This window comes from Podarcis raffonei, chromosome 8, assembly GCF_027172205.1.
Source record: "Podarcis raffonei isolate rPodRaf1 chromosome 8, rPodRaf1.pri, whole genome shotgun sequence".
Taxonomy (NCBI): Eukaryota; Metazoa; Chordata; class Lepidosauria; order Squamata; family Lacertidae; genus Podarcis; species Podarcis raffonei.
In genome coordinates, this window is record NC_070609.1 from 10,823,130 (window position 1) to 10,839,423 (window position 16,294).

The 16,294-nt window shown below is 46.5% G+C and overlaps 1 protein-coding gene across 1 annotated transcript; it reads right to left on the reverse strand.

The window, feature by feature from the left end:
- Window positions 1-253: 253 nt before the first annotated feature.
- On the reverse strand, window positions 254-16,086 carry PRR19 (proline rich 19). Its single transcript, XM_053397866.1, has 4 exons — window positions 14,063-16,086; window positions 12,055-13,035; window positions 3,947-4,110; window positions 254-2,004 (listed from the first exon to the last, which is right to left on the reverse strand). Exons 2-4 carry the CDS (start codon window positions 13,019-13,021, stop codon window positions 823-825), a joined length of 2,313 nt encoding a protein of 770 aa, XP_053253841.1. The 5' UTR covers window positions 13,022-13,035; window positions 14,063-16,086; the 3' UTR covers window positions 254-822.
- Between the last annotated feature and the right edge of the window lie 208 nt (window positions 16,087-16,294).

The window sequence follows — 16,294 nt, forward strand, 5'->3', positions numbered from 1 at the left end:
AACTAAGCAGGTACCAACTATTGCAATGTCTTTCGTTTATTTATAGTATAAACTTTCTGATAGGCCCTTCTCCCTCCCAATAATGTTTTCAGCAATGTTATCAGTGAAACCAAACAAAAGCAAAACAACGTATGCCAAAGAACAGTTCGCGATCCCAAGAGGACGCAGCCACATAGAGAAGGAACTATGTGAATAGCATCACAGGCATAATCCAAAGCAAAAATGTAAAGTTAGCACAGAGGGGTAGTAAAGAATTTCACATTCAACTTTTAGGATTCAGATTTATTTTTATTCCTACCCTAGCAAAACATTTGAGACCTCAGTTAATTCTCTTCTCTCTCTTAAAAAAAGAAAAAGCAAAGGAACAGTTTTACTCTCTTGAAATAGGGCAATCTAATGGAAACAGGTGACTTTATCCTGTGTGTCTTGTTGGGTACACTGAGACAACAAACCTACGCTTCATGTTTGTAAAGGATGGGCTGTCATACCCGGAATAGAAAGAGAAAAGTTTTGTGCCTTCTAAGTGGCCCAAAACAAATGTGCTTTAAATAAAAAGAAATCACAGAACTATGCCAGTGTGTGGTTGCACACACACCACACAGAATGCCGAGAACTGTGGCTTGTTAAAAGTGTTGGAAATGGAAGCTCTGTGAGAGGTGAACTACAGTTCTCTGGGTTCCTGGGGAGGCGTGTTGTGATTTTAGGTAAGAAGTAGCAAATGGCCCTTCCAAGCGATCACCTTGGCTTTCCTTTTCATACCAATCAAGCATCCACTCGTTTTCCAAGCCTCTCTCATTCAGAAATTTGGCTCCCCACACCCTTTCAGTACAACTTCATTCGGGGGAAAGCCCAGGGCTCCGGGGTGGACTGTCCCAACAGGTGGCCTTGCAAGGCACAGTCAGGGGAGTTCCTGTTCTCTAGAGCCTCGGAGGGGGGGAAATACGACATAGGCAGCTGCTGGAAAAACTGCAGCTGCTGCTGCTGGGCTTCTTCCATTTGAAGCAGCCGCTTCAGATCACACGTCTGGCTCCCGGATCTGGAGCACCCTTTGTCTCTGTTTCTTTGCATTCTTTTGGACGCCTCTGCCAGTCCGCAGAAGTGGTAACTATTTGAGCTTCTCCCTTGCTCTACAGAGACTTTCTGGCAGAAGGCTCTGGGTTTTGCCAGTACAGAGAACAACCCAGTCCCGTGTGGTGGGTGTTTGCTGAGCATATATCTGTCTTGCGGAGGGTTTTGCCTGTAGGAAGAGCAGTGCTGCTGAGGGACGATGCTGTACAGCTGAAGAAACTCATTTGGCTGCCCTTGTTCCGAGTTCAGCTCTCTGGAAGTGGCTGGCTGGTGAGCGAGACAAGGGTAGCCCAGAGCTTGGGACACGGGGAGTTTGGCTCCCTTACTGGGCACTTTAGGGCTCCAGATGCTTCTTAAGACATCAAAGGATGTCTGAGACTCAGAGGCAGCTCTCTCCGTGGGCCTGAGCCCCAAATCCAGAGGCTGGCAACTGCACGGCTCCTGTGAAGGATGCGGGCTGTGGAATGGAGCGGGCTCCATCTCTAGTAAATTCCATTGATCTGGGCTTAATTCATAGACACAGGAATGTTGCTGGGCATCAGTCAAGAAGTAATGGCTGGTGCCTTTGCCATCCACGCTCAGATTGACTGAACCCAAGGAATCATAGGTAGCAAAAGGCAGGCAATGCCTTTTGGAAGCACTCTTCTTTGTGTGTAGTCTACTGCCTACTTCAGACCTCTCTTGCCTGCTTCTGGACTCACAGAAGGCTTCCCCTAGTCCTTGATCCCAACGCCGAGCAGTTCTGAACAAAGCATCATGCAAAAGATGTTGTTCCTCTGCAGCAAAGGAGCTCCTGGCTAAATTCACATGCTGGGAAGGTGCAGATGAAAGATGGGAGTGTGGCTGAACTGCTGTCAAGTGAAAGCTGTGCTGGCTAAATGCCTGTGGCTCAACAAAGGATCTGAAGTCTTCTCTTTGGGTGGTCTTCTCTTCTGCCTGCATAGGGAAACAACAAGAAGTAGGCAAGATAAAGGAAAGAGCATGATTAGATAGGGACAGATTATCTCTGCTTCTCAGTGGAATGTATATACTTCTGACATGCTCTTACAAATGTTCCATTTCAACTTCTAAGGCTAATTTTGATTCATCCCACACTAAGCCAATTCTAAAGGCTTCTGGGATAAGTAAAAAAACAACAGATCAAGGCTAGATCGACATCTTCCTGATGGTGGGTTGGAACCCAGTAGAGCTTTGTGGCTCTTGTACTTTGAGGTTGGTAGCTAGCAAGAATATTGCTGCATAAAAGGAGCCAAACAGAGTAGGATCTCTGGATCAGAAGATGAAAATGACCTGCTGTGGGGCCCCCAAATAAAAACTACTGATGTGATGTGACCTTTTGTAAATGCCTGGGAACAACTGGATGAAATCGGCTTAGGTATTTGGCAAGTTTTGAAGTTAATCTCGGTACCATTAACCTCCCATCCTAGAACAAATAGTGCTCATAACAGCTTGGTAATCTGACATGCAATGTTCTTTGGCAAAGGATTTGGTGAGAGGGCAACTGAGCATCCTCCTTGGGTTTGTCTACTGTCAATGGATTTATTTGTAATCGCACTCCTAGGACAATCAGCCCAAAGTGCTTAAGGGAATGTGATGTTTCCAGCTGTCCACTTGCGGCAACCTGAGGGCTGCTTCACACACTGCATGTTCACATGGGCATAAAAACTGGGATGTGGTCTTGAAGCCATTCTTAAATGGACACTTAAACCTGGAACTCAGAGTGTGGTCTGAAGGCACAAGAGGCCACCATCCTCCTGGGGACAAGCAGGTTTGAGTGACTCGATATTGATACCAGGAATGGTCCAAGAACAGAAAAATTAAAGTCAGTCTGTGAGCACTTAGAAAAGGATGCCGTGATTACTAAGACCTAGTATGGGTTTCTCAAAAACAAATCATGCCAGATGAATTTAATTTCTTTTATTCTGATAGAGTTACAAGCTTTGGGGATCAAGGGAATGGTGTGGACATAGTGTATCTTGATTTCAGTAAGGCTTTTGACAAAGTCCCCCATGATATTCTTGCAGAGAAGCTGGTAAAATATGGGCTGGATGTGTACAGAGGAGGGTGACCAAGATGATAAAGGGAAACCAAGCCTTATGAGGAACAGTGGAGGGAATTGGGTATGTTTAGCCTGGTAAATAATGAGATATGATAGCTATCCTCAAGTATCTAAAGGGCTGTCACATGGAGAATGGAGCGAGCTTGTTCTCTCCCACTCTGGAGGGTAGGATTCAAACCAATGGCCTCAAGTTCCAAGAAAGGAGATTCTGATTAAACATCAGGAAGAACTTTCTGACAGTAAGAGCTGTTTGACAGGTCCACCAAGGGCAGTGGACTCTCCTCCCTTGAAGGTTAGTAAACGGAGGTTGGATGGCCATCTGTCATGAATGATCTACTCTAGATTCCTACATTGCAGGACTAGATGACCCTTGAGGTACCTTCCAACTCTACAATTCTATAATTACTACATGTATACTACCTTTGTTTCCTTCCTTCCACAGAAGGAAGGCAGGATATACAGGGTAAGTCCTTTAAAAGAGGCCCCGTGGATACAGAGTACACATGTTCCACGGTGCCTCTTTTAAAAGACTCACCCTGTATATGTAAGAAAATAAAAATATTTTTTTACAGCTCAAATACATCTATAATGTGGGATGTTTTAATGTATTTCCCCCACTTGCTTTCAATGTATTTATGTGGGTTTGGTTTTGTGTCTTTCTGGAAGTCACCTTGTATTGCCGTGGCAGAGAAAAACTGACAATAAATTTAATAGTAATAATGATGATGATGATAATAATAATACCTTCCCAGTGTTTAAACACATTCTTTTCAAACCAACCTGACCTTTCAAACTATCCTAACACATTCTGATGCTCACCATTCTTATAACTGTATGTACAGGACAAGGAGAAAAGCTACTGGGGAAGAACTGTGCTTGTCCTCTCCGCTTTTTCAGAGAAATCTCCTGGTCAGAGTTTCTGCTGTCATTGCTAGACATTTGTCCCAACTCCTTCTGGTCCCTGTCAGGTGGGCTCTTGAAATCTGAAAGAGGACAGAACAAATGAACACACAAAATCCCATGTGGAATCAAAAGCTTACAAATGTGAGTAAGGGCTAAGTTAATTTGTCCTTCGGGAGGGTGACATACAAGTCCATTATGCTGTGCAAAGCAACACAGCAGGGTAGGGAGAGGTGGAAAGTAAAACAAGACAAGTCCCTGCAGCAAGAAGCTTACTGTCTATATTTTGACAGTGAGGGAGAAGAGGTAGAAATCCAGGGGACAAATGAACTTTGGAGTGGCTGAGGGTAGTGGTGAAACGATGGTCTCAGGCAAGGATATATCAGGAAGTAAAAGCAAAAAGGGATAAAGGATGGAGCAATGCTAGGAGTCGCCCCACGGTTCTTTAAATTGATTTCTTGACAAAATACAACGTAGTAAGTAAACCAAGTACGTTCCAAGGATTTTCAGTGACTGCAGCCTAATCCCCCACAAAATACCAGAAATGAGGTTCAAGCGAACCAGTTCCCTCCACAGTGTAACATGGGGTGGTGTTGTGGGGGGGGGGCTGACAAGTTGTAAGTTTCTATTGACATAGCTGAGAAAGGGAAACCTCACTTTCTCAAAATGATCTTTTTTTCATTATGCCCCTACTACTCTAGTACGTTGCGTAATGTGTTTTGATAATGCACAAAGATCCAGTGAACCTTTTCAAGTACAGTGGTACCTCTGGTTAAGAACTTAATTCGTTCTGGAGGTCCGTTCTTAACCTGAAACTGTTCTTAACCTGAGGTACCAGTTTAGCTAATGGGGCCTCCCGCTGCCACCGCGTGATTTCTGTTCTCATCCTAAAGCAAAGTTCTTATGCCGAGGTACTATTTCTGGGTTAGAGGAGTCTGTAACCTGAAGTGTCTGTAACCCGAGGTACTGTTAGGATATTTCCGTTCCACCTTAAAAGGGAGCAGGATGTTTGTATAACAGCCTGCGTAAGTTCCTGTCTCACAGGATGTTTATGTTGTAAGTTCGTTTCGTTTTTGGCTGTTTTTGCCTGAGCAGTCGGACCAGACGGTCATGCCTTCTTTGTTCTGACCTACGCTGAATAAAACTGTAAATATGCAGTTCTGCTCTCATGCTGTGCAACTTCTGTTGTGTGAATTCTGCTGTCAGAGTGTGCACTAAGCCTGAGGCTGTGTCGCTGAATTGCTGATATTGCCTGACTACGGGAGGTCGATGGATCGTCCGGCATCCGAGCTTGGGGCTCAGATGGACCTTATCTCCCTGGCAGTATCCCAACAACAGGTTTCGGGCCCAGATTCACGGCACTTGCAGGAGAGTAAGACTGCGACAGACTGCTGAGGTATGTGTGGGGAAAGCGAAAGCAAAGGCTTTTCGTTGCCGCGGCAAGAGCTTTTGATGTCCGGCTGGCCTAATTGGCCTGGGAACCGAGCCAAGCAGGCTTCGTGATTTATGGGTGCCAAGATAAGGAGTCTCTGAAGTGAAGAAGACTCACGGCTGGCGTTAAGAGGTGGAATGGAGTTTTTCCAAGCCTCTGAAGCTGCTGAGTGTCCAAAGTTAAATCGGGACAATTATGAGACTTGGGCAAAATGGTGTGAGAGTTTGCTGCGTCAGTTTGGAGTCTGGCATACTATATCAGAAGCCACTCCAGTTCCTCGGACAGAGAAATGGCAGGCCCAGGATTCGAAGGCCGTGGATATTATTGTCTTATCCGTCTCTCTGGAGGAAATAAAGACGCTTGCTGGAAATCTCACGGCACGTGACATGTGGGATGCTTTGAAAAAGGCCCACCAGCCAATAATCCCAGCCCAGTGTTTGAATGCATCGGAGGTCCTGGCTGTTTCCCAGAATGTGAGTGAATGCAGAGATGCCGAGGGCACCGGTTGCAAGCTGCAGGGGGAGCAGACTATAACGTCATCCCAGGCAGCATTCCAGCCTCCAGAGGGAGCCAAGGAGTCGGCAGCTGAGAGCTCTGTTTCTCGTGAGAACCAAGGTCAGAGCCTTTGCAGAGGCCGGAAGACCAGATGTAAACAGAGCAAGAAGCCTGCAGATGGCCCGAAGCAGAAGGGGGGTGAAAAGCCCTCGCCAGTGGAAAACACGGCTTTGTTTGCTGGCACAGCTTCACCAAAGGCTAAAGGCAAGTCTGATGGCCAGGAGCAGGGGGGCAAGCTGCAAAAGCCCTCGCCAGTGGAAAACACGGCTATGTTTGCTGGCACAGCTTCACCAAAGGCTAAAGGCAAGCTGCAAAAGCCCACGCTGGTGGAAAACAAGGTTTTGTTTGCCAGCAAATCTGCTTCGAAGGGGAAGGCCAGGTTTATTGTTGACTCTGCGGCCACGCGCCATCTCACCAAAGACCGCCATCTGTTCATCTCCTTCACACCTCAAGATGGAGAGGTCCAGCTGGCTGATGGAAGGACTTTGCAAGCTACAGGAGTTGGGACTGTGAAACTTGAAAGTCTGCATACTACGATTAGTAATGTTCTTTTTGTTCCAGGAGCTGTGGACAATTTGATAAGTGTACCACAGCTGACTGGGCGTGGTTTTGAGGTATCCTTCAAGAAGACTATCTGTGTCATCAGAAAAGGCAAAGAGGACATGTGGCATGCAAAGTTGATGGATGGTTTGTTCTGTCTAACTTATGATGACAATGGTGTTGCTATGTCTAATGCTGATACTTGTTGTGTTGCACAAACTAACAAAGTTCTTCATGCAGGTTGCATTCATGATGCACATCGAAGGTTTTGTCACCTCTCTTGGCAAGCGCTAGCCAAGATGCCTGGGTTGGTTGAAGGTTTGGACATCAAACCTTGCAAATATCACATGAAATGTGTATCTTGTGCAGAGAACAAGGTGAAGGTTGCTCCAAAAGGCAAGGAGTCTAGCAGGCAGGCTTCCAAACCCTACCAGCTAGTTCACGCAGACCTGGTAGGCCCTCTAGCGCCCTCTTTGGGAGGAGCAAGGTACTTCATGGTTCTAATTGATTCTTTTTCCAGGTACATTCATGTGTTTATGCTCGAGCAGAAATCGCAAGCATTTCCTAGGTTCAAGGCATTCTGTGCTTGGTTGGAGAATGCTCACGGTAAACGTATTGGTTGTCTGTTTACTGATTGAGGCGGGGAATTCACTTCTCAGCAGTTTGAAGCTTTCCTGACTGAGAAGGGAATCCAGCATGACTTGTCAACGCCTAGATCGCCATGGATGAATGGGCTTGCGGAGAGAGCAAATCAAACGTTGCTGCAAGGGATAAAAACCTTGTTGCATGATGCCAATCTCCCTGAGAAGTTTTGGGGGGAGGCTCTGGCGAATTTTGTTTATTCTTTTAACAGGAGACTGTCATCACCTATTGGCTGCACTCCCTATGAGAAGATGTTTGGTAAGAAACCTAACACCAAGCACTTGAGAATCTTTGGTTCTGACATGTGGGTACACACCCCACAAAGCAACAAGCTTGGGAAGCGTGGGGCACATGGTTTGTTCATGGGGTACGAAAAAGGTGCATACAGAGTATGGATGACTAACTCTAAATCCATAAAGTTCACAAGGAGTGTTGAGTACAATCCTAAATGGGGGGGAAATGTGGGAATTTTCCAGAGTTACCCAGAGGAGGATGAAGGTGATGTGAAGAAACCAGATCATGCTGAGAAAGCTGAGGAAACTGAGGATGAGGATGATGATGATGATGATCAGAGTTCGGATTCCAGTTCAGTGGGCGGCGCTGCTGCTGCTGTCAGTGACAGTGATGACACAGCAGACTACAAGAGCGCAAAGGCCTCAGTCAGACCATCTGATGAGTCTGACAATGAACTGGAAGAACCACTGTTCACCATTGGTCACTTTTCTCCTAAGAAGGAGGAGATGAGTCCAGAAGACTTGCGTCTGGTTCGCAGGTCTGAAAGGGCGACCAAAGGCAAACCTCCAAAGAGATTTGCTGATGAGTTTGCTAAGATGGCAACTGCTGTTCTTAGTAGCTCGGAGAAGGTGTGGGAACCTTCTAGCTTCAAAGAGGTCCAGGAGTTAACCTCTAAAGATGCTGAGCCTTGGCTTAATGCCATGAAGGCTGAAGTTGATTCCTTAAACAGGAACCAGACTTGGGAACTGGTACCGGTAGTCCCAGGAATGAGACTGGTTGGCAGCAAATGGGTCTTCAAGGCCAAGACAGACCAGAATGGCAAGGTTGTCAGACACAAAGCCAGATTGGTTGCCAGAGGTTTTTCACAGGTACCAGGGCAGGATTACCACGAGACCTACTCACCCACGGTCAAATATGAGAGCATTCGGCTGATGCTCAAGATCGCTGCGGAGGAGAAACTGCATGTTTCCCATCATGACATTAATACAGCTTTTTTGTACGGGATTCTGGGGGAGGAGCTGTACATGCTTCCACCTGACGGGATGCAGATACAGAAGGGAATGGTCTGTAAACTGCGGAAATCCTTGTATGGTCTCAAGCAGAGTGCCAGGTGTTGGAACACAAAACTCACTGAAACGTTGCTTTCTCTAGGTTTTCACCAGGGCAAAGCTGATCCATGTGTGTTTGTCAAGGAGGAGGGGCAAAACAAACTGTATTGTTTATGTTTTGTTGATGATCTTCTGATGTTTTGGAAGAATCAGGCTTTTTACCAAAGCACCCTAGCTCAACTGAAGGAGCACTTTGACATGAAGGATCTTGGTGAGGTATCCAACTATCTTTCTCTGCAGGTGGAGAGGGACCAAGCAGGTAATTTTCTGGTACACCAAACACAGAAAATTGCTGATGTATTAACCAGGTTGAATTTGGTTGATGCAAACCCAGCAGACACACCGATGGTGACAGGTTACCAGGTAGATAGTACTGCTGAAGCGTTTTCTGACACAACGCTGTACAGATGCATTCTAGGCAAGTTGAATTTCATTGCTAGATGTTCAAGACCTGACATTGCTGTAAGCACTAACCTGCTGAGCAGACATGCTAACAATCCTACTGTTCAGGATTGGAAAGCTCTGAAGCGCATAGCCCGCTATTTGAAAGGGACTATGCACTACAGGCTGAGGTTCACCAGTCAGAAGACTGGAGGTCTTGAAATCTTTGCAGATGCAAGTTTTGGAAGTGACACCACGGATGGTACAAGCACTTCTGGAGTATGCTACATGTACAACCACTGCCTGTTTGACTGGTTGTGCAAAAAGCAGACGACAGTTAGCCTAAGTTCCTGTGAAGCTGAACTCAATGCTCTGTCATTTTCACTCATGGATTGTGAATGGTTGATGCAACTGTTTAAGGACATTGGGGTTTCTGTGAAATGTCCTATACAAGTGTATCAAGACAATAGATCTTGTTTGGCTTTGCTGAACTCGGAGAGTTGCAAGCAAAGGACCAAGTACTTGCAGATTAAGCTACATCGTGCAAGAGAGTGTATTCAGAAAGGACTCATTCAGGTGTCCTACATGCCAGGAAATGAAATTCCTGCTGATCTGTTGTCTAAGGTTGTTAACAGAGAACAACTGAAGGTTTACGCACAAAGGTTGCAATTGGGTTGAACCACAGGTACTACAGGTTACACGGAAAGGGGGAGGATGTTAGGATATTTCCGTTCCACCTTAAAAGGGAGCAGGATGTTTGTATAACAGCCTGCGTAAGTTCCTGTCTCACAGGATGTTTATGTTGTAAGTTCGTTTCGTTTTTGGCTGTTTTTGCCTGAGCAGTCGGACCAGACGGTCATGCCTTCTTTGTTCTGACCTACGCTGAATAAAACTGTAAATATGCAGTTCTGCTCTCATGCTGTGCAACTTCTGTTGTGTGAATTCTGCTGTCAGAGTGTGCACTAAGCCTGAGGCTTAGTGTCGCTGAATTGCTGATATTGCCTGACTACGGGAGGTCGATGGATCGTCCGGCATCCGAGCTTGGGGCTCAGATGGACCTTATCTCCCTGGCAGTATCCCAACAGGTACCACTGTAAAGTGAGACCCAGATTTCCAGAGCAACACTATTCCCATGTGGCACTGCCAACAATGCTGCAAAATATATAAAAAAATTGTCCAGTAGCACCTTAGAGATCAACTAAGTTTGTTCTTGGTATAAGCTTTCGTGTGCATGCAGACTTCTTCAGATACACTGAAACAGAAGTCACCAAACCCTTATATATAGTGGGAGGGTGGGGGTGAGATCCTGTAACGCCAAAGGATAAGGTAAAGGTAAAGGTACGCCTGCCCGTACGGGCCAGTCTTGACAGACTCTGGGGTTGTGTGCCCATCTCACTCAAGAGGCCGGGGGCCAGTGCTGTCCGGAGACACTTCCGGGTCACGTGGCCAGCGTGACAAAGCTGCATCTGGCGAGCCAGAGCCGCACACGGAAACGCCGTTTACCTTCCCGCTGGTAAGCGGTCCCTATTTATCTACTTGCACCCGGGGGTGCTTTCGAACTGCTAGGTTGGCAGGCACTGGGACCGAGCAACGGGAGCACACCCCGCTGCGGGGATTCGAACCGCCGACCTTTCGATCGGCAAGCCCTAGGCGCTGAGGCTTTTACCCACAGCGCCACCCGCGTCCCACCCAACGCCAAAGGATAAATGGATATAAATCTGACATCAGGAATCACAAGACAGAGAAGCCAGTCTCTCAGTCTCCCAGGACATTCAATACAGGATCTCAAAGCAACTGTCTTATTATAAAAGAATTTCAGAAACGGACTTGAAAGAGAAGTTGCTGAATTACAACTTATCACCAAACTGAAAACTACAGAGAGACCTGGTCTTAAGAGAGATATTGGATTCCTGTCTCATTACATATGCTAATCATCTGCATACTAACCCTTGCTTTTTCTTCTAGGACTAATTGCAGTTGTTAACAGTCGTCAACAGGTTTACCATACCCATTGAGTCAATCACCCATCTCCTACTACCCTCCAGAAAAAAACCCACCCCACCCTCCCACTATACATAAGGGTTTGGTGACTTCTGTTTCAGTGTATCTGAAGAAGTGTGCATGCACACGAAAGCTTATACAGTGGTACCTCGGGTTACAGACTCTTCAGGTTACAGACTCAGCTAACCCAGAAATAGTACCTCTGATTAAGAACTTTACTTCAGGATGAGAACAGAAATCGTGCAGCGGCGGCGCTGCGGCAGCCCGTTAGCTAAAGTGGTACCTTGGGTTAAGAACAGCTTCAGGTTAAGAATGGACCTCTGGAACGAATTAAGTATGTAACCCAAGGTACCACTGTACCAAGAACAAACTTAGTTGGTCTCTAGGGTGCTACTGGACAATTTTTAAATTTTTTTATACATTTAAACTGCGTCAGACCAACACGGCTACCTACCTGAATCTAGAATAATGCTGCAGTTAGCTCCCTGAACAGTAAAGGAGGGTTCAGGTTGCCTTTAGCAGTGAAGGTGGTCAGGCCACCATGAAAAGTTTTAAAGCTGGCTGTGGCCTAATTTAGTGCAGCCTTCTGCAACTATTGGTTGAGGCCTCGTTAGTGTCTGTTCAACCCTGTGCTAATGGAGGTGGAGGGATAAACAGGAAAAAGCCCAAACAAATGGGAGAGATTGGGCAAAGAGAAGGAAAGTGTGCTATGTAATCCTACAATGTGCTCAGTTTGGGTTCAGACTTCTACCATCATAGTATCCGACCCCATCCACCATCAGTTGTCCCCTCCATCTAACCTTTTCCAAGTGAAATAAGCCCTTAATAGGAAAAAGCTCCCCAGCCCAGCCCCGAATATGAAAGATGATGAGAAGCCCATGAAGGAAAACATCTGAGAAAGTGCAGGATTTTTTAAAAAGTCCATTCATCACTTGCTTGCGTGGTCTTTAAAGAATGGTGGCCAAAAGCAAAAGCAGGGCTTCTACACTTCTTGTTTTCACTATTGCAATATTTCACAAAACTGCTCGTTTTCAGTTTTTATGGCAAATGCTGCATGCCAAACAGCTGCTTAGCTTCAGCCAAGCTGCTTGACACAGTTCATGCTTATGCTGTAGCCTCAGCAAGCCCCTTACCTGCATGGGCCGTCTCAGTGTTACAACCACCTGCAGACTTCTTGAGCAGCGCCAAGGCAGATAAATCTGGGAGTGTTTTCTTCTGTTCCAGCAGGATATTGATAACAGCCTGACGTGTTTCCCTGATTAAGTTACGCCCAGGGAATATTGCCTTGAGGTCCAAGAGTTTTTGCAGGTCCTGGGCTAATTCCCTTACTGGAGATTTGCCTTTGCCTGACTCCGTTTCTGCTGTGGGGACAGGAGGGACGTTTTCCTTTTCATTCAAATCCATCAAGGCATTGCCCTGAAAAGGTTCAGTTTCCAAATCCTCTTGATTGAACTCCACAACCGCAGGTGCAGCTAAAGGCTGGGATGCACCTGGAGTGGCCACAGGATGCTGTGTAATCGATGTAGAGTCCTTATTCACTCCACGTGGGTCCTTTCCACTGCATCTCAACTGATCGCTGGGAATAGATTTCTGATCAGCATCACAGGACTGGATCTCTTCTTCCAGCAACATCTCCATGCCACTGTCTCTTTGTATAGGAGTGATCTCCAGGACCTCTTGCTCAGCTCTGGGGCTCAACAATCTCTCTATGTTAAGTGATTTCACCTCCCTGTTAAACATGCCAAAAGGCTGAGAGAGTCTGTTCTGCGTTATAATCAGAGGTTTGGCAACACAGCCGCCTTTGATGGGTCTGATGGGAGTCGACTTAGCACAGGTGTTAAACTGGGAGCTCCAGAAAGGGGGCAGCGTCTTCTGTAGCGTCCTGCGGTTGGGCCTTTGTTCTGGGATCCTATCGGTAGCATTTCTGCCGAACTTGACATAGTTGCGCTCTCGTCTTGTTCGGCGGCGTTTGACCCTGACAGATTTCTCCTCAATGCTATGCTGCTCTGTTGGGGATGCTCTCAGGTGATGGGAAGAACAGGGTAAGCCAGAGCTGGCTGAAGTCTCCTTTCTTTCTTCTCCCTTGCTACAAGGATTCATACTGAAAGGAGCTCCTGAGAATAAGCAGATACAATGGGAAACAGCACCCAAGATGCTAGGTTTAGATTCTTATTCTCACCTGGAAAAGTAACAGACATGAAACTAAGGCTAAAGCTGCTGTCCCAGCAGTCCTCCATCCCTTGTTTTTTGTCTGTGGGCTGGCATGAGTTTGTATGTTATTATACACACATGCACAGAGTAGGGCCATAGTTCAGGGATAGAGCAACTGCTATGCATGCAGAAAGTTCCAGACATCTCCAGACAGGGCAGGGAATGTTCTCATCTGAAATACTGGAGAGCCATGGCCAGTCAGTGTTTAGAGAGCTAAATGGACCAATGGGTCTAACTCAGTACCAGGTAGATTCTTATGTTCCTATATACCCACAGAAGTGATGGTATGCATAAGTCACATATTTGATGAAGTAGACTCTAATCAATGCAAACTTATAACACAATAAAGCTGCTAGCCTTTAAGATGCTACAAATTCCTTTGCAGTTTTAATCAAACACCACATACGTTACTAACCAGCCCTCCCAGGGTCAAAAATAAATTCAGAGTAAGATAATTCCAGGCAGAGAGGACTTCCAACAAATCATGGTGTGTTGTTCATTCTGCTGTGCCCTTGGGTGGGTGGTGTTTAGTTTTCTTTTTTTTTTTTTCTTGGCAAACCATTAATATATTTTTGTCCATCTCAACTTCAGCACCAGGCAATATGCCATTTTAAATATGTACACAATTGCAGCAATAGCCAGCAGATTTTTTTTATATAAAAAAACTAACACCTACCAACTGTAGGGTTTCAGAAATGAACATGGGCTCGCTGGAATGCAGTCATAGAGTATGTGGGCCGTGTCCAGTGTTAGACCTACTTCGGAGCAGACCCACTGCAATTAATGGGCAAAAGCTGGGGCCGCTCATCTCAATGAACACAATGTTGGGTAGAATTTAGCTGGCTGCAACCACCCAATGCCCATTCTTTTTTTAAAAAATGAGGAATAACAAGAGTGCCTCTGAGAATGTACAATGTCCTTTTTACTCACCAGTGGGGCTGATCAGGGGCTCTGCTGCAACTCAACAAGGGAAACGGATAATAGCGAAGAGAGACCTCTCCTCTTATGGTATCTCCCCCTCCTCACACTTTAAACCCTGATTTTTTCAACCCTCCATCTTGCCCCCAACAACCTCTTTCCTCCAACCGCCTAACAGACTCACTCACGCCTCCCTCGCGGGAGCTGGATGGGCGGAGCAAGCACCCTGCCTCCCCTCGTGCAGAGGCGGTTGTCCCCATGCGGCTGCCCGAAGCGCGAGAAGCACCCAGGCGACTCTCAGCCTCTTTTCCCGCGCTTCCCGAGCTGCTACGGAAGCCCACATTCCACTCCCGCCCTTGGGCTTCGCCGCGCCCCGCCCCGCTTGGCGTGGATTGGTGGTAACGCGGCGCAGTTCTGTGCTGATTGGCTGCAGGAAGCTATCGGTCGCTACGCTCCTGTACCGCCTGGATAGTACAGGTGAAGATGCGCTTTTGAGGGGCTGGGAGCGCAAAGGGCTATTCTGCAATTACTAGGCGCTCATTTTCAGTCACCTAGAAGGCTCATCCCTTTGCTACCCACCTCCGCCTTAAAAGCAAATGAATCAGATTCTCCAGATACTGTTATTTATTGTAATTATTTGTACGGTATATGTTTAGCTTTACACTTTTATTCTTAACGATGCCCCCCTCCCCCGCCCATGCATTTAGCAGTTCTCATTTTTACATCATTTTCCCCATCAGGGGAAAAAGGCAGGATACAAATAAATATAATAATAATAATAAATGCCGACTAAAATCAGAACCCTCATGGGCGTAGCCAGGATTTTTGTTAGGGGTGGCAGGACTTTCGTTAGTGGGGGCAGAACCGACGTGATTGGTCAGTTAAAAAATTATATTGTTTTACTTTATGGGGGGGAGCAGCTGCCCCCCTTGGCTACGCCTATGAGAGCCCCTTCCCTTACTTTTTTTTAAAGCGCGCTTCTTTTCTGCCAAGTGACAAAACAAACCATTTATCGAACTTGATTCACAATGCACCAAGCCTTATTATCACTCTGCCTCGTGAATTTAATATTGACAAGCAAAACAGGACGTGGCCTCTCTGCTCTATAAACAATGGGAATTTCAATAGGTACAGCTCCCCCCACTCCTAGTTGTGCATCTTCTGACATACCCTCTTTGCATTGTAATTATAGCTGTTGGGATGTAGCAGTCTGCCGCCTTTCCCTAAGCTTTTATTTTTTTTAATAATAAAAAAGGGTTGGGAGACCCATGCTGAAGCCTTCAACTCATGGTTAGAGATTACATGTGGAGAAAAGTGTGCAGGCAGTAGTCTGCGCAACTGCTCGCTAAGCAGTAAACCTGTTTGCACCATTCAGTTTTCTGCCCACTGAATGGCAAGGGACTGAATAACTGGCAAGCACTGCAAATCATGAGCGTAGCCAGGATTTTTGTTGGGGGGGGGGACAGGATTTTTGTTAGGAGGCAGAACCAATGTGATTTGTCAGTTAGCTATTTCTATTGTTTTACTTGATCCGGGGGGGCAGCTGCCCCCCTTCCCCCCGGCTACACCCATGCTGCAAATATTTTATTGATGCAGTTAAATAACTTTGCATATACTAGACTCTCCTATCTATGCTTGCATTCTAGCTCAGGTAGGGAACCTGGGGTTAAATGCAGCCTCCCACTCACGCATCTATCTGGCCCTTGGGACTGTCCCAGGCCACACACACCCTGCCTTGCAATATCCTCTCTGCCCAGGTCACAACCCTCACCAGCTCTGCTTTACATCCCTGAGTATTTTTGCCTGGCTAGAATTTGTTTTTGCACTCTGGTGATGCTCCTTGCTTGTCTGGATGGAAGACAGAGAGAGGGGTGTGTGAGTGTGTGTAGAAATAAGCTTTACTGTAAAAATGTAAAATTTACATACAGTCAATGCTTTTCCACTTTGGCTTTTGGCCTGACCCACCAGTGGCATGTGGGGATACGGGCGGCGCTGTGGGTTAAACCACAGAGCCTAGGACTTCCGTTCAGAAGGTCGGCGGTTCGAATCCCCGCAACGGGGTGAGCTCCAGTTGCTCGGTCCCTGCTCCTGCCAACCTAGCAGTTCAAAAGCACGTCAAAAGTGCAAGTAGATAAAAAGACTGGCTCTGGCGGGAAGGTAAACGGCATTTCCGTGTGCTGCTCTGATTCGCCAGAAGCAGCTTTGTCAATGCTGGCCACATGACCTGGAAGCTGTCTGCGGACA